Source organism: Zeus faber (assembly GCF_960531495.2).
Source record: "Zeus faber genome assembly, chromosome: 4".
NCBI classification, from domain to species: domain Eukaryota; kingdom Metazoa; phylum Chordata; class Actinopteri; order Zeiformes; family Zeidae; genus Zeus; species Zeus faber.
This window is the reverse complement of record NC_137191.1, coordinates 30715712-30740729: the sequence shown is the minus strand read 5'-3', so window position 1 is coordinate 30740729 and position 25018 is coordinate 30715712. Positions and strand designations below refer to the sequence as shown.

At 42.5% G+C, this 25018-nt stretch overlaps 1 protein-coding gene across 1 annotated transcript; it reads right to left on the bottom strand.

Annotated features, from left to right (window-relative positions):
• Nucleotides 1-475: 475 nt before the first annotated feature.
• tmod1 (tropomodulin 1) lies at nucleotides 476-24753 on the bottom strand. The gene is made up of 11 exons (XM_079998667.1): nucleotides 24446-24753; nucleotides 15618-15711; nucleotides 15370-15506; nucleotides 12672-12828; nucleotides 12219-12335; nucleotides 9069-9158; nucleotides 8294-8424; nucleotides 7525-7632; nucleotides 6909-7052; nucleotides 6183-6327; nucleotides 476-3104 (listed from the first exon to the last, which is right to left on the bottom strand). Exons 3-11 carry the CDS (start codon nucleotides 15490-15492, stop codon nucleotides 3046-3048), a joined length of 1074 nt encoding a protein of 357 aa, XP_079854793.1. The 5' UTR covers nucleotides 15493-15506; nucleotides 15618-15711; nucleotides 24446-24753; the 3' UTR covers nucleotides 476-3045.
• Nucleotides 24754-25018: the final 265 nt, after the last annotated feature.

The following is a 25018-nucleotide window of genomic DNA, read 5'->3' as shown; positions in this document are numbered from 1 at the left end:
TGACCGTAATTGTAATTTGCAGGGCTAGTGATAAAGCACACAGAACTAAACTAGATCTAATCTTACACAAATTAAAACACATTGGTAAATTAGCATTAGGTAATTGGCATTTTAAGATTAAAGCTACCGTATTCCTTGATGATGGTGTGACTACATTCTTTCGGAAAAAAGCACAAATTCTATTACTATACTATTAATACAGTGACCACCAACGTAATGTTTAGACAGCATTTTCCTGAAGATCTTCGTCTTAAACATGTGATGGGCTTTCAAAATAAGGTATGTTTAACAAGCATGACTTTTTGAAATCACTTCTCTTAGGTCTAAGAAAATAAATGTTTTTGTCCTTCATTTGTTTGGTTTAAGGGGTTATTTTTTTTTCATCCATGGTTACTGTAAGCATGCGTGGTTGTATATATGTGATAGATACATACAAAGTTAAAATCTTCTTTACATTTTTTTTATTTTTTATTATTTGTACACATGACAGTGAAATTGATCTACATTCTGAGTTACAAAGGAAATCAGCATCTGAAACTCTCAACACATAATTTCCATAAGTAACCCCCCGCCCCCCGCCATTTGATTAACTTCATAACCTTGATGGCATTTATTAACTTCTGTGAAACCGGACATTATCAATCTCTGTGATAGAGAACTATATCATATTCAACCACAAAGTTCATCTCCAGTAAATAACTACAAAACAAGCACAATCAATCAACACATTAGATTCAGACCTAGCTGGGAGTTGTGAAAAAATAAAGAAAAATCCATTCAAATACTGCCAGTGGCTTGAATTACCCTGCTTTCCCATAATGCTGTTTATCTCCACTTAAAGTGTTATTGTAATTCTTAATGTGAAGCCTGACTCAATTGGGTTTTTGCAGTGTTTCTAAATGGAACCGGATAATGACCAATTATATTCCTTGGGATGCTTTAAAAATTCCCCCAAGTGCTGGATGTGGTTCTGTTTAATGGTCAGGCAGTTTGGGAGGATCGCTGGATATGGTCTTCAATGGGAGTGCCCCAAATGGTGTTGGTTTATGATGCGTGGCTCTCCCCACTGAAATGGTACAATATGAGCTTTAGCTGTGTGGAAGAAGGTTTGTAGCGGGTCAGGAGAATCGCCCTGGACGGTATAAGATAATAATGATTTCATCCCCTCTAGGCTTGTGTATTAGCATCTTTAGTCTTTTACTGATTCTGAGGTCGTTTTTCAACCCTTCGCAGCGACCAATTCTTTATTGATTCCCTTATTTATTTCCCCCGATTAATCACCAGGGTTTGTCACCCAAGATCTTTTGACATGTCTGCAATAATAATATTTGTTCTGGAAATAGTTTTGCCAAGAGTTACATTCTGCCAAATTGTTGCTGGATCTCCTCAAATTTTTACAACGACTATTTAAACTAAGTTATATTTAGATCTACCATCACAGATGCTAAGCATGGGTAATCAAACCAAGTGGTGTATTACGACGGATTTTAAGCTCCTGCTCATTCCCAAAGTCTTTCAAAAATAAATATTATCTATATATGGCAAGACTCACAGTAGACAGTAGAGTGATCTATCCATCTATCTATCTATCTATCTATCTATCTAAGTATCTATCTATCTATCTATCTATCTATCTATCTATCTATCTATCTATCTATCTATCTATCCACAAAACACTACAAGATATAGTCAGATCAAGCAGTATTTTCCCAATCTCAACATCCAAGTGGTTGAGACGTTTTTTTCAGAGCTTATATTTTACTTGACAAAGTCATTGGTTGGTGGCGGCTTTGATGCTTGACTGAAAATGGATACCTTGTAGTGTTTATACTCCTTAAAGCAAAGTCAGTAGAAAAGCTGTGATGGCATGACAGCAAGGACAACTCATTTACAGTAGAATAATTATTAAAATCGACCACACTCACAACCTAGCTTCCAAAGGGGCTCTCAAAAAAGAGAAAAAAAGCTTAAAAAAATCCTAAGTCCCTGTATTGTAGCATATTAGATATTCAAGGTCGTATCAGTACAATTTGACATTCTTTGGGAAATACGCAACCTACTGGCAACTGATGGAAATTTCAGCAAGATCAGCAAAGCTGACCTCATGCTGTCAACAGCTGCTACAAATCCCTGTCCAAATAGTATAGTCTTTTTGTGGTGTGAACATCTAACTGATACAACCTTCAAACGATCATGCTAACAAGATGGCAAATATCATATCTTCATTTGTGTCCTCCGAAGAGCGCTACGGCGCATGTTCCTATACTTAGTCTGGTTACCTGACTGAGATACTGCCTAATGCTCTGGTACCCAGTGAAAACTCCTTAGTGCACTTTGACTTCCAATCAAAAAAGTCAGTCCATTAACACTGTAAAAACATCAAAACAATGCTCTTGACTCTTAAATATTGACTCATCGTTTTATATGGATCCCGCATTTTATCAAATCCTCTTAATTTCTTCTAAACCTGTGGTTCCCCCCCACCCCCCTTCCTACATGACGATGAGGGTTCACATGTCTGTAGCAGGGATTTTTGACATCCTGGTTGAAGCATGAAGCAGAGTTTTGTCGCATGTGGGATTGGCTTATTAAATTGAGAAGCCGGGTAACAGTTTTGTAATAGTTTTGTGTAAACTCAACATGAAGTAGAAATTCTGAGCAAAAGGCAATAAAGGCACCTTTTGAAATACATTCCTATACATTTTTTCCACAATTGATCCAGTAAGCATGTTTTTTCGATTTTGTGCAACATGTTCCATGAATCTATCTTTTGACAATCTCAGAAAAAATAACGCCTCAAACCCTGCCTCCCTCAGTAATCTTTGGCACCGATCTTTGGAAACCGCTGCACTAACGGCCAGTCTAGACAGTTCATAGCACAGAGACCTCAAATTTTGTTGTGAAAACCGAAACCTGAGAACCTGTTGTCGAAGCTTGAGCTGGTGCGGGAGAGCAGGGTATTCTGGCTATTGTTGGGTTAGGGTGTGGGAAGGCAAGATGGAGTCCAGGAGGAGGGGATGGGATGGTAGGCGTAATCCCTGGTTTCTACACGTTTGTCCGACACTTGGGCAAGATGGGTCCTCCTTCAAGCCTTCTCTTTCTAACTGCAAATGGAGATGAGAGAGAGAGACAGGAAGAAGGAGGGAAGACGGAGAAGATAAGTTACAGGTTAAAAATTGGACCATTACATACAGTACATGGCTTATCTTTAGAAGTTTGTCCTTTATGTGCTTGGCTACTGATTGAGCGGAAGGAGTAAAAGAGCTTTTTGGGCTTTGGAGAGGGAGGTTTGATCAAAACAGTATGTAACACTACAGAGCGTTTTGAGCTCGAGAAAATATTTGTTTGTTCTTTTTAGCCGGGAACTGATTACAGTGACTAACATCGAAGGAGGGAGGGAATAAAAACCTACAGCAAGCTACTCGTTTGATCTCCATTAAAAATATAAATCATGGAGACCACAGAGCTTATAGGAAGAAACTTTCATCTCTAAAAAAAAGCAGGATAGGAACCAACCAACAGATAGAGCACTTCCCCTCCAAATAGCTGTAAAAGTTAAGATCTCAGACAAGCACAGCTCTTGAAGGAACTTCAGGCTTCTGAAGAGAGTGAGACTGAAGTCTGAAAGGGGTGGGGGGGGGTGCGAGGCGAGAAGAGGAAGGTGAAGGAGGACGGGAGGGGAGAGAAGAGGTGAGCCGCGTAAACAGTTTTCAGTTGATAGACTCGACAGATTCTTTGAAAAGATGAGAAATTAAGTAGCATGGACAGACGGCGATCTGCTGCCAGCGGTCTTCACAGGGAAGGAGGCAGAGGAAGACGGTGAAGAATGGCCGCCATGTTGATAATTGATCCCTTCTTTCTGACAGAACTGGGGTTCTTAGACATCGTCGGCCCATATCACGAAGCTGGTGTCATCAGTTGCTCTATGTAGGTCAATGTAGAACTGCAATGTCACAGTGCGGCCACTAGGTGTGAGCACAGTAGCTCATTAAGTCGTATAGCAGTATTGACATAATAGGGACCAAACGGCAACTGACTTGCCGTACACCATCCCACCTTGCAAGAAAAGCCAAGAAAGAATCACGAGAGAGATACAGGTGAAACATAAGTTGAGTGGACACTTAGAAGGAAAAAACACCGAAGACACGACTACAATATGTAGGCGAGAAAGGGAGTTGCAGGGAGTTGAAATCAAAGACACTGAGGACTGGACAAAAAAAATGCTGTGTTCCAAATTGTTGACTTTGTTCCAAATCATGCATTTGTTCACTAACCCTAACCCTGAAATATAGGCGTAAGTCAGCGAAATAACAAATCAGTTATTCCTTTGTAAAACTGTTTTGCCGTTTTTGGATAGTTGAGCATCCTTTGTTTGTTACATTTTGAGGTGCATGCTGGGTAATCTGAAGTGGACTATAATATGAGGTAGGTATGAGGTAGGTAGGTTTTTTTTAGATTTGGAACACCCTACAAAATGGCTGCCACTCTCGTTACTCAACGACTAAGTGACTGCTTGATCGATTTGGAACACAGCACAAAGTTGCTGAGCATCCCGGTGGCCACGAAGAGAAGCATCGGCTGGTGAGCAGAGCAGAAGAGGTCAAAGGTCGCCGTGCGCCATGGAGTGTCAGGGCGCATTACTTTGTCTTGGACTTGAACTTTTTCCCAAAGGCCCGTTCCAGCTCTGGGACGGAGAGCGTGAGAGTGAAGGAGCCGTCTGAATCGGACCTGATGACCCGCGCTACAAGACCACAGGGGAAACAATTGGTGTTAGGATGCACACACTCGCTCTGGAGTACAAGCACATACTCACATGATGATGTGAAATTTCTAATTATTTGATGTCGTTTTGATCTGATTTTCTACTTTATATTAACAACTATACAGCCCCACTGGGATCTCAAAAATTTTTTCTGTGATTATTGCTGAAATTGCCCTTTACTGAAAAGTTGCAATGCACTTTTTGATGTTTTGCAGCAAATAAGTCACTAATTTCAAGTCAGTTGACAATATTTATTTGTGTTGCAGGACTGTATTACAGGGGGTACAAAAAAGTTTCCCAAAACACAGGGAAATGGCTTTGCACAATGTTATTTTGGAAGAAAAAATTATTGCATTACTATCGTAGTCGCCAGTTCACACAGATAGCATTAGCTCGTGGACAGGCAGGAAGTTTTGATAATGTCGCTAAGGTAACATAATTTGCAGAAACAAAACGATAGTTGTGGATTGGATTGATTGGGTAAGTTTGGACGCACTTTCTTTCCCCAGTTTGATTATTTATACTGTATATTATTGCGATCCCAAGCTCCTCCAGTTCCTGGAGGGACTGATTATATAGTCCAATGTGATTAAACTGATTGGGAGATGGGATTTCAAATACAACAGGGGGGTTTAAGTTGTGAGCAGTTTATACATTTATAAAAAACATGGTCATGTATGGATATGTATATATTGATATTGTGTGTGAAATTCACTCAGTTCACACAACATGGTCAAACAACATACACAAACGTGCATATACACATACAGTACACACTTAGACCAAAATGGAACATAATTATTGACGTGTAATCTATTAAGGGACATGTTCCTATGTCTAAAAAACAAACAAACACATTTCTTTAATATCTGGCTACTCCCTGATCCGATTCCCTACATCAGCCTTGAATTGTAAAATATCGCAATATAATACAGCAGTATTGGTTCTTCTTCATCTTCTTACTGTGGCTTATAAGTCCAGACTTCTCAAATCAGTGGATGAAGCGGCCATCACGCACTCTGCACTCTCACACTCACACTCACACTCACTCTCACACACTCTTTTCATTAGCGATGACGTTGCGATCCAGGAAGGCAGAGGGTGATGCCAAGCTTTGTTTTGATTGGCCCGGGGTCTCCTGGCCAATAACATCTTTGCTTTCCTTAGCTCGGCTAATTACGAGGGCTTTTTTTATATAAAAAATATATGAGTTTAGCACTGACATGAGTACCGCCTCGGACTGCCAAACAAAACGTAAATTTACAAGCTGCCGTGTCCTGGGGTGCCCCAGGGTGAGTCACAGGGCTCACAACCCTCACAAGGTTGTGAGTTTGAATTCCGACTGCCACATCTGAAAAATACAGGATATGACCTACTATTCATCCTCCTATCTGGTCTCAGTAGTATCATTGAAATGTACCCAGGTCGTTGTTGTTCATCATGGCGTTGGAGCCGCGCAGGCGTGGGCCCTGCTGGGTGAAGTGGTAGCCGAACTTCAGCAGGGTGGTGTTCTTCTCCAGCATGCTGGCGATCTCCATCTCCACCTTGTTGCCCAGAGGCTGGCTCTGGTCCAGGAGAGGAGCGGAGAGAAAGTTTTTAGATTGAATGACAATTAATAACAAAAAAAGAGATGACACAGGAAGAATATTTTATTTATATTTTTTTATTGCTCATTTATTTACTACCTCATTTATTATTGTTTATTTATTTTTATCTTATTTATTCATTACACCTGAATTTCAATAATCTTGTGATTTATTTATTTTTCTATATATTCATTTTTCTTTTTATTCATTTATTAATTTAATAAGTAAATAAATAAATCACATCTACAACCTTTCTTGATCATAATCAACCAATCAATCAATCAACCAATAAAAAGAAGGTGACCTACATGAAAAAAACAAGTTAAAAAAGAAGTGTGCAGATAATAGAGAAGGCAGAGGGAAGGAACCGCACGGATATATACTCAGAGGGGAAGAAAAAGAAGGGGAAATACGACATATGAGGGTGATATAACGTCTATGACTCATTCGACAGGAGGAATTGGTTATTGACCAAGTGACTCTTTGGATTTATGAATGCACTAAACGACAGCACCTCGCCATCCGCCGTCACCCAAGGGTATTGGATGGAACCAAGATACCTGGTTGTCTATCTTGAGCTCCAGCAGCGTGGTGTTGTACTGCAAGGACTCTATGAGGGACAGGATTCCAGTGCCGGTGATGAAGTTGGACTCCACGTTCAGGCTCTTCAGCGTCGTGTTCACCTTCAACATGTCTGCCAGGGCCTGAGAGGGGAAAAAGAAAACACAACTCAGCGTCCATCCACTGTTATTTGACCGGCGTCCTTCCATTAACGAGGATACATATGCATGTGCATTTCCAAATACCGTAACCTAGAATGCCTCTTTTTAGAGTAAGTGAACTAATGGATTTGAGGTGAAGTTTTGATAGCTGCCGAATAATGCACAGACCAAAGTCAAAAGAGAGCGAAGCGGACAGTCTTATTAAGGGTTTTTGGCCATTGTAAGGATTTAAGTTGCAATGGTCCTGTATTTGAGTTCCAAAAGGAGCACCACTCATTCAATCACTGATGCCTTCCTTTAGAAAACACCTGCCCTTACCTCTAAAAGGCATACCATGATTTTTATTTATCATTTTCTGCCAGATGTTAGAGTGAGATGTTAGTTATAAACTGGTTCCTCAGGTTTCACCCTACTCCCCTGCATGGTGAAACTCTAGGGCAGAGAAGGGACTCACAAAGGCGACAGGGTCATTGCTCCTCGTCCCCACTATGGTAAACCTCTCCACTGCGCTGTTCACTTTCAGGGCCTCGGCGTATGCCTTCAGGGTCGGCACGGGGATGTTCTGGAAGGCAGATCCGAAAACGACGACAGTCAGGAGTGTCAGGGTGGAAAGCGTCTTTAAGATTGTTTTCTACTGTCAACTTGAATTAATTATGGGTGAGCTCGTTTTCTTTTTAACCCTTCATCACAATGTTGGTTCCCGTCATTTATAACTGTTCATTGCAACAACCTCGCTGAGCATTTTACTATTGAGAAATGTACTGCTCTGCTGCAGCTTCTCACCGCAAACGTTTAAGCCTTGAAAAAAACAAAACGGATTAAATAGGGTTTTCAAAAACTGGAAGCTCACAATACATAGAAATACGAAGTAAGAAAAGAGGTTACAAAGCCCTGGAAATTGATAATGGCAGGCAAAAAAATACACTAAAACACATGTGATTACAATGTGAGTTTCCCGTACTTGAAAAAGGAGAATTAATATTTTTTGAGGATTAAACGTTTGCCCCATTTGAATGGATTCAAGCACAGTGAGAAGCTGCAGCAGATTGGTAGGTTTATCAATAGTAAAGCGTGACAACAGTTAAATAAATCAAGGGAACTAACATTTTAATGAGGCCTGGGTTGAAACATAGGAAACCTATCCTTTTAAGCTCCATTTCTTTAGCTAATTTAAAAATGATGACACAATGAAACTCTAACAGACTTCCCCACGCACACCCTACCCTGATGTTGTTGAGGTTGACCTCTACGAGGTTGGGGTCATTCCTCTTCATTCGCAGGAGAGTCTCCTCTACGTCGGTGGAGTTGGGTTCCTCGTCTGGGACTGGTTTGTACTGGGCGCACTGGATCACACCTGGAATATATATTGATAAACTAAACCGTACTGTACTGAAAGATCTGCAGTGGGGGCCTAATCTCAATCAGAAAACGGGAGGTTGAAAGCGTCAAGGTTTAATCGAGCTGAAGATTTGAGTATAGGCAGATGACAGTACCGTGTTGACGGTAAAACGTGGAGTGAAGCAATAAATTCCTCAATAACTCCAGTTTTTAATTGTTGAAATAAACGTCATTAAGAAAACAGTAACATAAGTCCAAATACCACAAATTGCAGAGCACAGGAGTAAGCAGCTTTAAAGGCTTTCGGACGGGCTACAAGAGCCGGTCATATTAGGTAGTGAGGAACTTTTAGGGGCTACCAGAGAGAATCTATAGGCTCCACACACACCACCTAGAATAGATCACTGACTCATTAAACTGTGTGTGGAGAGAAAGCTAGAGCATTACACTGTGGAGTTTAACATAAACAGACGAGCCTTCAACGGGGCTTCAGGAGATTTAGGCCACTGGCAGGTTAGTGGTGTGAAGTGTTTGTGTCAGTGAGACTTTATATCTATCTATCTATCTATCTATCTATCTATCTATCTATCTCTCTATCTATCTAAGTCATCATCGTAGCATTATGGTATTTGTATTGCACACGTGTACATTCGGACTTACTGTTGAGGCCCTGTTTGTTTACAATGGTGCTGCTGGCCAGAGCTTCATAGTACTGCTGGTTGCTCATCAATGTGTGCATGCCCAGAATGGCTGGAGAGAGAGCGAGAGAGAGAGAGAGAGAGAGAGAGAGAGAGAGAGAGAGAGAGAGAGAGAGAGAGAGAGAGAGAGGATAGTTTTCAATGGGAAAATAAGATGACAAGGCATTAAGATGGACCCAGACTGCATGACAGTCCCAAAACCCGGAAGCAAGCAAGCACTTCTCCAACCACGGATTCTGCCTTTAACCAAACATGTAACCGCGTTTCCAGGTGGATTTTGAAAATAAATACTTAAACAAATAAATAAATAAATACATAAACAAACAAACAAATAAATAAATAAATACATTTATTGACATAAAATTAAAAAAAACAACAGAAATTGGTTGGTGGTCCATGGTTAACAAAGGCAGAGAAAATGTGGTTTGTTTTCTTTTATGGGTTACATAAGTGAACACATTGCCTCCAAAATATGAATCCATAATTCGCCTTGAAGGAGTACGTTGCTGAACAGCGGTAGAATAGATTTCAGGAACTGTAGGTTTCAAGGCGCCCTGAGCATCCCGAAACATTGTTTCGGGATCCTTGCATAGAAAGGCAAAAATAAACTGTAAACGCATTGGAGATGGGCGGAAAATGCTCAAAATCTGAAGGGGCAAACCTCTGAACTATCTTGTTGATTATATCACAAGCATCTACTGCACATATTGGTTCTACAAGATATTTCCATTTACGTATGATGAAAGACCATGCGCATTGACGTCGGAGAAAGTATTTTTCCACCATGTTGCAGGATTTCCAGGTGCTGAAAACCTCCATACGCTTTCTATCGTCCAGATTGCCTTGATGTGTTTTCTGGCCCATAGCTGTGCGCGCTAACTTGTACATATAGCTTGTAGCTGGAAAATCATCTGTCGTCCCCCCCACAGTATGCATCTTGGCAATCTTGGTTCAGCAAGTTGAGCAGAACATAAGCCTGTGCAGCTCTTTTCAATAATGCTTACAGTGCTATTCACTTGTGGAAACTGAACATAGGCACATAACGTTCAGTCGGCCGGTCTTATCCACAAAGCCGATTTCCTGCTGCAATCCAACATTTGGGTTGGCCATGCCAACACAAACAAACAAACACATACAGTATCATCACAACAGGCTCACAAATCAAACCCCACAGTCAGGCGGTCAACGCTGTAAAAACAACAACAAAAAAATACGAACTATGACACGTCCACTGGGTTGCTTACCACACGTCAGCGGCTAGAGAATGTATGCATCAGTCATACACTCCCCATAATCACAAATGAAGGGCTGGTCCCCCTGGGAAGTAAAGCTCTAATCAAAACAAATCAGGTTGTGATGCCATCCCATTAGAGAGAGCCGAGCACTTTTAAAGTGAAATCTAAATTCCCAGGGGCACCGCCAGTGGACTAGATAGAGGCTTGACTAAGTACAGTTGGATGGTAGAGACACACACTATAAATACGTGTGTTGAGTTTCACAGTCATGACTTTACTACATATGTGATCATCGTAGACGTTCCCTGTTAGCGTTGCAGTGCTACCAAAGAGAGGTGATGTGGAAAATAAATGCAAAACGTGTAATGTAAAACGCGAAATAAGATCGTGCCGGACCACGTACGAGAAATGAAGATGCCGTGCGAAACACAACAAGAAACGAAATGGATGCACTGAGAACCTAGCACCAATTATTACCCTGACCCCTAATTGTGACTGAGGTTCTTTCCTTATTACACGGTGCTGTGGAATGCTCGATCCTGATTAGTCAATAGTGGCATTCAGCGGTCAGTTATTTCTGTATAACGACTGCTGTCTGTTGTCACAGGCAGCCACTTCTCCCTACCTGCATTCACATCCCTTGTTTAGTGCTGCCTACATGCTCATGCCAACACTAGCTTGTGGCGGCATCTTGAGGCACTACATAGAAACTACAATGGAAGGCTTGAAGAGATGAATGCGGATGGGTCCAATTTAACAGTATTAACAATTTGCTATGTTGCTATGTGGACTATTTTTCTCAGCGGAAGCTAAGAAGCCAAGCAGTCCACCGAGATAGATAGGCATACATGTTATAAAACTAGGCGTACTAGTTCATCATCATCACATTACAATAATTTCAAATCAATATTTTGTCTTAATGCATTATTTTATCTAGTATGTAGCTGTGTAATAAGCAGGATAATGTATGAATACATTTTTAAATAACCCCCTTCAAGACCTCAACACCTGTCAGGGTTATTTTGCGATAATGCCCGGCTGGCTGCACATTATTCCTGACATATGTTTCAGACAGCAGTCAATAGATGCCAGTGTGCACAGACCCCTGTTAAAACCTTTTTCTGCTCAAACATGGACATTCTGGCCATTTTCGAGCCAGACTTTAATTCCCCATCTTTTCTTCGTCATCTTATAGCCCATTTTGTCTGTATCTTCCCTTAATTTGCGCTACAATAACAACATACAGAAGCAATGCAATGCGAAAATGAACCCATGCACGCTCGGGCTGCGTCAGATACCCAGGATGGACGGCAGGAAGTCTCAACAGTGACGGAGGAGGCGAGGAAGATGGAGAAAAGAAGGGTGGATGAAGGGATGGATGGATGAAGGAAGGAGCGCACACTGGTAAGGTAAGGTTGGAGAAAAGGTGGATGGAGGGCTAGAGGAGGAGGAGGAGGAGGAGGGGAGGGTTGCAAAGAGGGTAAATCAGAGGTCAGTGGGCTGGAACAGGGTAGGGTGATGAAAAGTTTAGCGATAAGGAGTGTAAATGAAGATGTAGTGAGAGGAGAGTTTGGAGGAGATTGATAAGATGAGATGATTATATGATGATATAAGAAAAGAAAGAATCGCTCTATTGATCCTGGTGGGGAAATAACATTTTTATGTAATACTCACATATGCATATGCGTAGATGTGTGTTTGTGTCTATACAAGGTATCTGCAGGTGTCAAAACGAAGACCTTTTTAATACCATTTCTGGTCAAATTGAGGGCCAATTTATTATTTTTAAACATATATACCGTATTTTCAGATTTTATACTTAAAAATAAATGTGTAACCCATGTATGCATGTATGTCAGTGAGGGTGCACGTCCTACCTGCAATGTCACAGAGTTCAGCGTCACTGGCATTGGCCAGCGCTTCCTCCAGCTCTGGTTCCAGGGTGACGTTCTCCATGATGGGGTCCACCCTCTTCTTTGGCACCCAGGCTTTCCCTAAAACCCGGCCCAGACCAACTCCATTAGATCTGAGGACACTATTAGATCTTAGATCTGGGCTATTGGTTAAACTTCAACAGAATTAAAAACACTACTTAAGACAATGTTTCTCAGTCAGGTTGCCCAGGAGGTTGTCCAGCGTGTTATTAGTGTTACATAAGGGGTCGACAGGGGCATCCTGAGCTAAGCACGGCCATAAATCATGGTGGATCTCCTCCTATCGTCACACAGACACACACACACACACACACACACACACACACACACACACACACACACACACACACACACACACACACACACACACACACACACACACACACACACAGTTACCTCTCTTCTCTCCAGTGAAGGGCACCAGGTCCTCCTTGTCTGGGTGTTCTTTAGCTTGTTTCTCCAGGTGGGCCAGCAGGTTGTCCCTCTGAAACATTCCAGTTGGAGCCTTCTTGGTCTGGTCCTTCTGCCTCATGCCCGCCGGCAACAGGGCATTCTGCACCAGGACGAGGAAAAAAAAGAGTTGGTTAAAAAACAATATATTCTCTGTGGCCTAGGAGGAGGGTCTACCATTGAATAACATAATACAAATCAGGTAGATATAGAACGACAGATAGAATGAGAGATAGGTAGAACAATAGAATGATAGAACAATTGAAAGAATGATAGATAGATACAATAAGATACAATTTTATTAATGCCAGAGGGAAATTCACATAGTTATTCAAATAGTTTACTTTCTTATCTATATAGCCATTCATATAGTTACAGACAGAAACGTAGCTACAATGATAGAAGAATAGAACAATATAGATAAAGATAGAACAATAGATATAGAATATGATATAATGATGGATAAAGATAGAATGATAGATACAGTATATAGATATATAGAATAGGATAGAACAATAAACAGATAGATCGATCAAAATAATGTTATGTGTGCATATTTGTGTGCGTGCGTGTGTGTGTGTGTGTGTGTGTGTGTGTGAGAGAGGAGGTGAGATACAGTTGCGGTACTTCAATGCAGTGACTGTCTACTGCTACACAGGACGGACATTAAGCAGACTTAAAAGTTGCTCTAAACTTAAAGCTCTGTACAGGACCAGGCTACCAGCGCTACTTATAGTACCATATCTTATCTCGCCTTTCAGCACTGCGTAGGCCCCTTTCTCTCTTTTCCCCTTTTACTCCCTCGCTCTCTCCGCTCTGTTAGTGTTGATGTCATGCAGTATTTATAGGAGAGCCTCTAGTGTGTCCCGGTGTCACTGAAGGATCAGTAAATCACATGGCTCTATCAGCTGCAAATGAAGGAACCCAGGACATGCTTCATACTGTGCTTTCACTTCTACAGTCTTGTAATAATAGTAATGAACCTTATTCACAGAGCAGTTTTTAAAACAGAGTTACTATATACACCATGCAGAACATTGAATAAAAGCAATAAAAAATATACTACACAATTCTCTTGAAATTGTAAAAGTGTGCGGGTACGTACGTGTGTGTGTTGATGTATGGGGCTATTTTGGGAATACCCCTAATATGTTTACATACAGTATGTTTCCATGACACGTGGATTATTTTTCCCATAGTAAACCTCTTGGGCAAAATGTTGGCACAAACAGTCAAATATTTCATGAACCACTGGCCAAAACCCTCCATACATGTATGTGGCTTGCAAACTGTGCAATGAGTAGCGCGGTTAAATTTGATAACACTTAAAGTAAGTATAGAGCTCAATTAACACTTAATAACATAAAACACAAAATTAAGGACTCAGGCACTGCTCTCCTGCCCCCTGCTCCCTTGCATGGACAGCAAGGGAGCTCCCAGAACAGACCCATATCTCGGACACACTGCCAAACATAACTGTTGCGTGCACTGATGCATTAAAATTTGAAGACAGGGGTCCATGCTGAATTACAGCGGCCATCTGTGAGTGTCAGCGGTAGAGATGGCACAAGGACACAATGATCGGAGAAGCTATCTCGCTTTTGCGCTCTTGTGCTTCTTTGTATATGCTTGGATATCCCTCCAAACGACAACCTCTATGAACTTCTTGAGCAAAAACAAATATAGTTCAGTAACAGCTCTCTGACCTCCTCCTGTCTACAAATGGTCCAGATATCAAATGGCTCACCAATGGTTCTTATTTAGTGAAGATGTTTCTTCGGTGTCTACTCGACACGAAGATCCATATTATGTGGAATCCGACCAATTGCAGAGTCACAATGCTTTTTAAAGTAACTTTTTGAGAAATCAAACCCCTTGCTGTTTATTAGCAGGGGAAGGCCAGAAGACAAGCTGTACTGCCCAGCACGACCAGAACTTACTGGAAAACATCAGGGCAGCCTTGCCAGGAAGATTGCGTCACCCTTTAGTACGAATGGGCACTTAAGGGCTGTTTAGTATTGTACAGTAGGACACACACACACACACACACACACACACACACACACACACACACACACACACACACACACACACACACACACACACACACACACACACACACACACACACACACACACACCAGTTTTATATTGGTGCTGCGTGCGTCATATGGTTTATTTGGTCAAAAACCCAAATAAATGCCCACACACACATAAAGATTATCTGTCATGGCATTTGAGTGGCCTCCATTAGAGGCACAAAGCTGAAATATGGAACAAGAGTAATTACAGCCCCTTCTCAAAGCACCTGTTGTACAGAACACAGTTTCTGCCGTTGATCCCAAAACCTCATTGGTACAACTGAAGCACGGAAGATTCTGTGCTTATGGTGACATGCCACATCGGTCTCCAAAACACAAGCACATAAAGTCCACATTAAGTCAGATTGGACAAAAGCAACCCAACATTAACAGTCTATCGTTTCGAGTGCCAACACAAGTCTGATCGAAAGAAATTATGCCTAAACACGCACTAAGATGCTTCTAAAAAGTCAGGGATAATCTAATCCATTTGGCTCATTTCCTCATTAAACACCAGCTGAGCGTGTGTGTGTGCGTGTGTGTGTGTGTGTGTGTGTAACTCACGTCGGGATCCAGCTCCTCCAACTCGTCCTCCAACCGCTGGAGCTCTTCATCTGTCAGCTTCTTCAGCAGCTCGTCCTCATCGATGTCCCGGTACTTATCCATCTCCTTCCTCAGCACCGACATGGTGGACAGCACGCCTGGAAACAACACGGAATACATCCAAGACGGAAGAAGTCAGCCTGTAGGTACAGACAGACAGACAGAATTTTCCAGTCTCCGATAAGGTCTTTGTCAACAGGTGTACTCACCTCAATACGCTACAATACGGTCAAAAGAAAATCCTGGATTTAAAAAAATAAATGTCCTCCTGGCGCCCTAGTTACCCCTTGGAGAGGGAGACCGCTGTGGACAGAAATCAAGAAATCAAGGCCAAACATGAATTTCAAGTTGGAAGGATTTATTAAAAACCGTACAACCAGACACAAACCACCGCCCTCTATGGGCACAAGGTCAGCCCTACCATGAAAAAAAGTCAAAGGTCCATTCTCATGTGTCTCAAACAACCTCTTTTTCCATCTCAAAACCATCTGGAGACAGACTGGGATGGAGTGCAGTTTTTTTTATTTTTAAATCAGTGCAGCTGACAAGATGGCCCCGACCTCAGTGACCTGAACACCCCCCCCCCCTTGTCCTTCACACACACACACACACACACACACACACACACACACACACACACACACACACACACACACTAACACACACAGATGAATAGCTCTCTAGCAGACACAGGAAGTCTGTGTGTTAAGGAGACACTTCATTTCCCCTCTTACTGTATTTCAACATAACTGCCATGGAAGCCCCTCACCTTCCTCCGTCTCTTTCTCTCCCAATTGCGACGTTTTGCTCAGCGGTGTCCTGTTTACTTCTCAGGGGGGCGAGGGGGAATATCTGGCTTTTGTCTGGATCCTACCTGTCCGGGGAATTAACCGGGTATTCCGCCACCAGGCAACGTCTGACCCATTTAAGATTTGGATTTGTGGTTGGCGAAAGCAAAAAAGAAAAGTTTGGCGGAATGTCAAAATGAAGGATACTTCTAAGTGAGGAAGATCTCAGTCGGGCGGGTGAGCGAGCTTTCTCCTGGCGTAATGAGAGTTGTACTACCTTGTTTTAACACAGTCTTTTCCAGACTATGCTACATGTACAACTCGCGGTACTGGCTGCCTTTGCTAGAGAAATGAGGGTCAAGAGGACAATAATACTTGAGATGTTGTCCATACTGTTTATTTTATGGGGGTGTATTGGTGGTAGATGGTGGTATAGACTAATATTTATAAGAAGTAGTCGTCTTCTACATAACATCAGTCAACATGGAATCAGCGACAGCAGCTAGATCCAGCTTCCTCAGTCTCCTACATTGTTGGATCGGTCCCCGGCTGTAAAACCGGGATGGGCGACGACAGATGAGGTTGAGCAGAATCTTTTACGACAGTGGTCACAACACCCCACTCTTTGCATGGCTGTCACTCTCTCACCCCACCCTCTGAGTTTTGTGTGCTGCAGGTTTAGGGCCTCATATTGTTCCGTGGACATACTTCTGGGTGAGTCCCCGCATGAGACAAAAATAGCTTGCTTCAATAATACTGCGTCCTGGAAACAGAATATATCAAATGCATTAATTTAATGTCTAATCTCTGGCTAAACACGTCTTTACTTTGCAGGGTGCAGGTGCTGATAATGCATTAAGGTTTCTGCCTGACTCCCTAAAAAGGATTGCAGTGTGCCATTGCTTTGATGTGCCATCCTCTTGCGTGGCACCGTGACAGGACGACTTCTCAGAACCAAACAAGTAGAACTCTGACTTGCTCGAGGTAACAACGCAGGAGACCGCGCGCTGACTTGGCGAAAACAGAACTCGACTGACCGGGGTATTTACAAAATCTGTTCCTTGTTTTCCCCCTCAGATGAAGAAAGAGGATTATGGAAAGGGAAATTAGGCACGGGCAGTACACTTCTACACTGTACCTCTGTTTACATAATTTACCCTGTGAACATGTTTTGGTTGATAAAATGTTGCAGGCGCTATGTCTAGGGCTAAACCTGTGAAATGTGGTTCAAAAGTAACAGTTCAAAAGACGTCTACGCTCAGACGGGCAATTCACAACATAAATGAGGGCTGAACTCATCCAGACTCAATTTCAACCGGAATTAGAGGAAACTTGCCATCTGAATCAGTGGTTCTCAAGCGTTTTGCTGCCAAGGCCCCCCTCCCCTGTGTCCAATAAAATATTTCATATGATCGACTTTTATCCTCCTATAACGCGGGTGTTTACTTTCAAACTAACGTAAATATATATTTAAGTTACCATCTCTTCAAAAATAAGAAATAAATCCAAATTCCAAAAACAAAAATGTCCAAAATAAATACCACAGAAAAAGCACAATTATAACATTTATTTTGCTAATAAGCCAGCAGCAGCTTATACTACTGTCAATACATGGGGGGATCTTTGACAAGGGCTACGTTCACACAATTTTTTTGCTCATATGTTACTCAGATCTCTTTTTTTATGACAGTGTGAACGGCACAAATGACATGGAATCTGATCTTTTGCGAACTGGGCCACTTTCATAATGTGGTCCATAATCAGATACAGGTCCAATTTTTTGCAATACGACCTCAGTCTGAACAGTCGGATCGGAATTCATGTGACTTTTACGTCACTCTAGAGCAGGGGTTCCCAACCTTTTTATTATCATCGACCGGACCGCAGCACACAAAATGTTCACGGACCAAAGACGCAAAAGAAAAAGTATCTGTCTTCGGAGTATAAACTCGGGTTCCGCCTCCGACTTCGCCAATAGCAAGCAGAGTGAGGTACACCGCGGCACCCATACCACATCTGCCTCCAACCCCGGCACCTGCACCTGCCCACTACCTATACAGTACAGAGAGGGAAAATAAATAATCTTCCGTACGACAGCGTGCTGCGTGGGACGTCTTTGTTACCTCTGTGCAACAGCGTCAGTTCAGGACCGTGACCCTTTCACACTTGAGTATTGTAGTAATAATAATAATGTGAACGGCCAAACAAAAAAAATCTGATCTGAGCAATAAATCCAAATTGAGCACTAAGGCTTGCAGTGTGAATGTACCCAAGGTGTCATCCTCAAGGATCAACCTGGCTCTATATTTTGTCTTCAGAGCTTCACACAGATATGTGTTGCTGAATGGTATCAATATCTTGCTGCATCATGAGCTACTTTGAACTTTTTACTTGTGCGCATGTGTTCTCACCACCCGGGTCAGAGACCACAGAGAGTGCCCCAGTCTAAGTCTGTTGATAGGGCACGGAGTAGATATGTCAATTTTGTGTTGGGGAAAAAAAATTACAAATAAACACTTGTTTAGCTAATATAACATTTGGAAAATCTTATTTATTTTCTTATTTTGTTTCCATTGTTTAGTCATTTTCTATGTTTTTCAGTATTTTTCTATGTTTTTAAATAAATCCATCTTAAGGCCCCCCGTCAACTCTGTGGGGCCCCCTTGTGGGTCGGGACCCCCCTGGTTGAGAAAGACTTGTCTACATGACACACCTTTACAGGTGGTCTACCTTGCTTGCGAGGCAGTGTTCCAGACTACGTAGCGGAACTCCCTGTTTGTAGCCTACTGTGGAACTGGAGGTCTAAGCATGCCAAGAAGTTTAGGACCACATCTCTGGACTTGTTTCATGGACGAATCAGGTAGAGAGTAAGAGGACATGTAAACGGAAAGATCTTGAGAGGAACATATCTACTTTCTCTAGCTTACACTGTTAGAGTAGATCCTGGCTGCAAAACTGGATTGTGTGATTGATCTTTATACAAAACCGAAACCTTCATATAGCTCAAAGCTCTGGGTGGAATGTTCCTTTAAGTTGTTAAGTGACATGGGTACAGGGGTACCTCTGCCTGTGGTTTGCACTTCTCATGTTTCTAAGAACCTTCACAATTGACTTAAAAAACTAGTCTTACAACAGCCTACTACACAAAAATGTTAAATGTGAACAAACAAAGCCAGTCTTCTCAGTGAAAAAAGCTAACATAAAAAGTCTACCATCAACTCGAAGGGGCGTTCTTGAGAAGATTCCTAACCCATAGTTTCACAAAATGACACAAAAAATGATTTTGTGGATGTCAAAGAACAAACAAATACAATTAAAGTGCATTTCAGCCTTGAGATATGGCCACCACTTTTGACTGTAACAGAGTTCTGGTTTTAATGAAATACATCAGTGAACCAACACATCGGGTACTGAGGTGAACTGGCCCGTTAGACGCTCGGCTGCTTCCATTCGCTTTAAAATTAAGCTGGACAATTTGTCCCTAGGTTTTTTATAATAAGAGGTGTAAATAGGAATACATTTTAGAAACATCTCCTCTACAGTAGAAGACCTTTCCAGGACTTTGTCTTAGAAATGGGAGAACCAAAGGGCCTGAAGTGGCCTTTTGTTTTCAAGAGACTTTTCATAGCTTTGCAGGTGTTACACTATTTATATTTTGCAACATATACAGTATCCTATCCCTTATAAGTAACAGGCTCACTGGATTTCCCTCCGAATCCCATGTCAAGTGTTTGCTGAGCCCGAGTTCGGAGCCACAAGGGCCCCCTTGAGGGGGTTTTGCCCCCTCATTTGCTTAAGTTGTATGTACCCTATAGAAAAATAACAAAAACAACAAAAATATTGGCCGAGATACAAGTGTCAGAGACGACAGTAATGAAACACATTATTTGAAGCTTGTTGTCTGATCCAGTCCTTTTTCCCACTGCACAAACAGCATTCAGTGCCGAGTAACAGCACAACTAGTTAGGACTCGACCAATGAGCACGCATTTAGAACACGTACATCATGAATATTCATATCCTGCCAAGAAAATAAATCCACTAGTCGTCTGCACTTCCTCTTCTCCTTTTTCCTCCCGGCTAAATAAAGTTATATCTTCTGGAATACGTGACTCATTAAAACACGATAGTTACTCCGTTATTCTCCTGCCGTGATTATAAAAAATGTTGGGAAAGGAGTTATCGTCTTCTTTTTTCCCCACTAAAACCACACAGTGGCACTCGCTTATAATATTTCGGTTTATATTATTCTATTTAATCCAAACTTGACAATTGATATTTGGGTTTAAAAAAAATAAAAGCCCCTTGCATGTCTAAGGGTCCCCCCGTCAGTACCCCCCAACCAACCGACTAAAACAGGGTCCGTCGGGTTGAGGCCCCCTCTTTTAGTCGATATATAATACAGCTGTTTCCAGCAAAATCTTGATGCCCATTCACGCTTAAAAACAATATATTTAAATAACCCCTGCACCAAAAATCGGCATAGCAGGATGATAACCTACTGTTTACTATATAAAAAGATCTGCCCCCTCGCCATTTTGAACTGCCCCACGGTCACGGTCACAGTCACGTCATCCTGGCGCCGGGCCTGGCTCGGCCCATCATCTCAGGGACAAGAGGGGGAAACTTTCTCACACTGTACGGCCATTCATCGTTTTATTTTCCTCCCCCACTTATTACTGTTTACCAATGTCAGACAATTTGGCCCCCAGTACGAGGGGGTTGGTGCGTATCCCAGCATGCTCTGAGTGTAATACAGAAAGACTGGATGGGATGCTAGAGGATCCCATGGTCACAAGCATCGGGGGCATTTTGGGCAGTAATATTATTTTCCAAAGACTTTAGAAGGATTGGAAAAACTTCATTACAAAATCCCATGTTTTCCAGGACACCCTGACAACACAAAAGTTAACTAGGGTTAGTCAGGTTGATAGGCTTCGCCAAAAGCCGGGGCAAGCAGTCGAAAAGAGCAATTTGTAAGGAAATACTAACAAGTTCACCACAACCAATTTAACTATATTCAACGCAGGGGTAGAGCCTATCTACCGTTCGCAGAAACTGAAGTAGTTGCATTAAATGTGTCATGTCATTTTATTTGTCTTAGTAGAAATTAGTACGAGTTTCAAAACCCAATCTGACCAAAAAGGTCAGGGGGAGTAGACTTGGGCGATCATGCAGAATTCCAATCCAGATATACGATTTTATCGGGGGCACACGCATGCGCAGGGTTGGGTTTGTGCGCGCATAGAGCGTAATGTAATGTGGCAAATGCGGTCTCCCCGTTCCAAGGGCAGGATTCATTATTTAGAAGTAAAGCATTGACACAAAAACCTCCAGTTTTTACTAAATTAAGTCCCAAAGTAACCAAAAGCAATGGGGAGATGTGTCCCGACAGTGGGGACGCACAGTTTTTTTTGGAACAGTACAGAGTAAGAACTTGGATAGTCCCCTAACTCAGTTGTGTTTAAACATCGTTTCATACATGTAGGAAACAAACTAAAATAAATAGATGTAAAATAAAAATACAGGCACGGGTACCAGTGTGCACGCTGTCTGGAGGAGAATAAAAAAAACGCTGCTCCTATTCTCTGAGTTTGGGTTACATTTTTCAATTTCCATACAAGTAAGAAACTAAGGAAACAAAATAAATCTCAATCTAGCTCTATGAGATTATATTATATATTGCTATATTATAATCACATGATTTGAATATTGAGCGGCAGGTACCTGCGGGGGGGGGGCCGAGCACTTGCCCCTTAAAGTCTCTGTATGGGACTGTAAAGGGTAAGTGAGACCCGATCACCAGTGGTTACTGGACAGCTCTGGACGGACAGGGAGAGACCCTCCGCACCCTCTCTCCCTCTCGCCCTCTCCTTTTACCCCTCTCTCTTCGCTCCAATTTCACGGTAAACTCCACTTACACCGTTTAAATTCTCAGATTCTTCCTGGGGGATAAAAAACGAGAAAACAAAAACGTCTGTCATCACTGCGATCGACGGAGTTGGTTGCCGATGACAGAACCAATCACTGATAGACGATTTAATTGTAAATCAGCCCAAGCCTAGTGCACATCATTGTGGGGTGGCCTATATGCGCGAAAAACTTCAGAATCAGAGGGTGTGCTCAAGGGCCGAGTCCACTCGAAATAGACTCACGAGCCACCAAATGACCACCACTTCCCTATAGGGACAGTGAGTGTGTTTTATTTAGATTTTAGTTTTAATGCCCGATGCTGTGACTCCCAAGTGTGGTGCTGAAAAAAGGGGTTCCCAATCACTCCTTAGTGTTGAAACAATGTATCTTCACTCTTCCGTAGAGACTGGACATGTTCAGTTTCTCGGCTTTGCAGCCAAGCTCCACAGTTCCGGCAATGCTTAGGCAATGTTACTGCTTCCATTCACACAACACAACACAGCCCTACCGGCATTTTCCATAAATGTTACTAGAGGCCCTTTCACAAATGCAGTCTAACACTAAAATGTCCAGAACATTTTCTGCATGGGGTCATGTGTGAAAGGGAGCAGGGATCAATATTCCGGGAAATCTGAATTTTCCCACCTTTAGACCTAGTAACATTTTACGGGATAATGCCGGTACGGCTGCGTTGTGAATGGAAGTAGTAACATTGCCGGAACAAGCACGTAAAATAGGTGTGGAATCCGAATCTGGTATTGGCAAAGCACAAATAGTGTTTTTTTACGAATATTGATTTAGTACAGTTTTGAATGTTATTTGTTTCCCGGAAGAAAAAAAAAATTTGGGAAAAAAAAGCCAGTCTGATCTGAATTGTGGCACTTGGCTGCGAAGAAGAGAAACTGAAACACGTCCAGTCTCTATGGGGACAGGTCTTTATGTTTCTTAAAAAATGCCACTCAGCCCCTAGACGTGTCTTTTCGAGTTAGGGATGGTGCTTCAAGTGGGCACAAGCGCGACACTTACCCGCCGGCTGCACCAGAGCGCGGAGCCGGATACAGTAAAAACTCAGTTTTTATTTGTTCTTGCTCTTACTTGTTTTCCATTTCAGATCGCTCTGACCACACAGCGGAGAGGAGAACATTTTTGAACTTTTGATTGGTTGGGAAAGACACACGTTTAATGCCTGTTAATGGTAGATCATAAATAATTATTCGGCCTGGCAAAAAAAAAAAAAAAAAAAAAAAAAAAAAAAAGCACAGGCTAAACACACTGCGCCCGCCTTTTCCCAGCCTTCTCCAGGCGAACGCCCAGCGGCAGGGCACCAGTCCAGGGCCGGGTGGTTGGGAACCTCTGCGTTACAATAACAATGGCACCGAATGAAAACAGCTCCTCGCCACCATGTTCTTGAAAATAACAAGAATTATCTTCCGCAGAATACACGTATATCCCACCTTGCCCCATCGGCTTCTTCTTCTTCTTCTGTTGAGTTTTATGGTGGTTGCCATCCATAAGTGTTGCATTACCGCCATCTGCTGGACTGTCCATTGCCCCATCTATTCCGGCATTGCCATGGCATGTGTGAAAAGGCGCAAGAAAGGGAAATGTTCCTGAATGTAGCTGCATGTGTGAACAGAGAGAATCACTAGCGGTGCCTAAAATGTTGTCCCAGTCATTTACAGGGAACTATAGTATGTGTGAAAGGAGCTTTAATAGACACCACTGCAGTATGGAGTCATGTATGGGAGCTTTATAATGAAGGGATGGGTGGATGGGTGGGGTGGGGTGGGGAGGGTCAAGCCATTTGTGCATTCTGCAGAGGTCAAAATGTTAAGGTTTGTCACATCAATTCCCCAATGTTGCGCTGGTTGGGGGGGTTGTACAATTGTGACAGTACGTTAAGAGCTTATTTAGCACATAGTAGACCAAATTGTACTTTCAAGCCAAGGAGCTACTTTGCCTAGACCTTAAAAATGTGAAATGATGTAAAACAAAGTCGGTCCAAACCCAATTTACCAGGAGTGAACAGAGAACATAGTTGTACAGTCAGTCAGAACGATTGGCCATTTGTCTAAAAGCAGTCTGCATGATCAAATATAGAGTTTACATCATGCAGGGAGGTGATAACTGGTTCAAACTCGGTTGACCTTGCTTTGGGTTTGAGTTTGACGCACACACGCACACGCACACACTCTTCACACAACTCTAGTGAGGTTGTTGCTTTTTCCCCCCATTACTACTTCCCAGCTGTGGCCTTCAGATGTCAGATGTTTTCTTTCCCCCTGCTCATGTTTGCTTTAAATTGCACGCATTGTTATGTTGCATGCATTTACGTACCTCCTCCAGAGCTATTTATAGCCGGACGTCCCGCTTTGTGACAGCAACGAATACTTTGACCAGATATGGTTCCCTCCCGAGCCTGCAGGGCTGCAGACGCACTCTGCACACTCCACGGGTTTCAAGCTTGGGAGACAAAATCCAAAAGAGAAGGGGTGGGTGGGTGGGGGGGGGGGGCACCAAAACAAAAAAGAACAACAAAAAAAAAAAACTTTCATCAGATGAAACCGTCCCGATAATTCCGTTATGACGGGCTCCGCGGCTCCCCCCCACACTCTCACTGCCTCTGAGTGATCTGTCCAGGCGGCTCCAACCTCCCCCGCAAAAGGCAAAAGCGCACTTCGAAGCCCCTCCCACCTCCCGCCACCGGCTGCCCCGTCACTCAAGTGACGTCACGGAGCGCGTCTGTCGCCGCCCGAGGAGCGCTCCTCTCGTCTTTTTTTTGTTCTCTCCCCTCCTTCTAGTGTATGGATCTCTCTGGATGTCATGTCTTTAAATGTCAGGGGTTCTGTTATGCAATAGAGCTCAGGCTGAACTAGGCTGATTTCATTCAATTTCAGGAAACACATTCTT

Coding starts and splice junctions, on each gene's coding strand:
- tmod1 (XM_079998667.1), bottom strand. CDS start 15,492: ATGTCGGTGCTGAGGAAGGAGATGGATAAGTACCGGGACATCGATGAG. Junction 12,829..15,369: donor TGGAGGAGCTGGATCCCGAC/GTGAGTTACACA, acceptor GTCCTGGTGCAG/AATGCCCTGTTGCCGGCGGG. Junction 7,633..8,293: donor TCAACCTCAACAACATCAGG/GTAGGGTGTGCG, acceptor TCTGCCTTCCAG/AACATCCCCGTGCCGACCCT.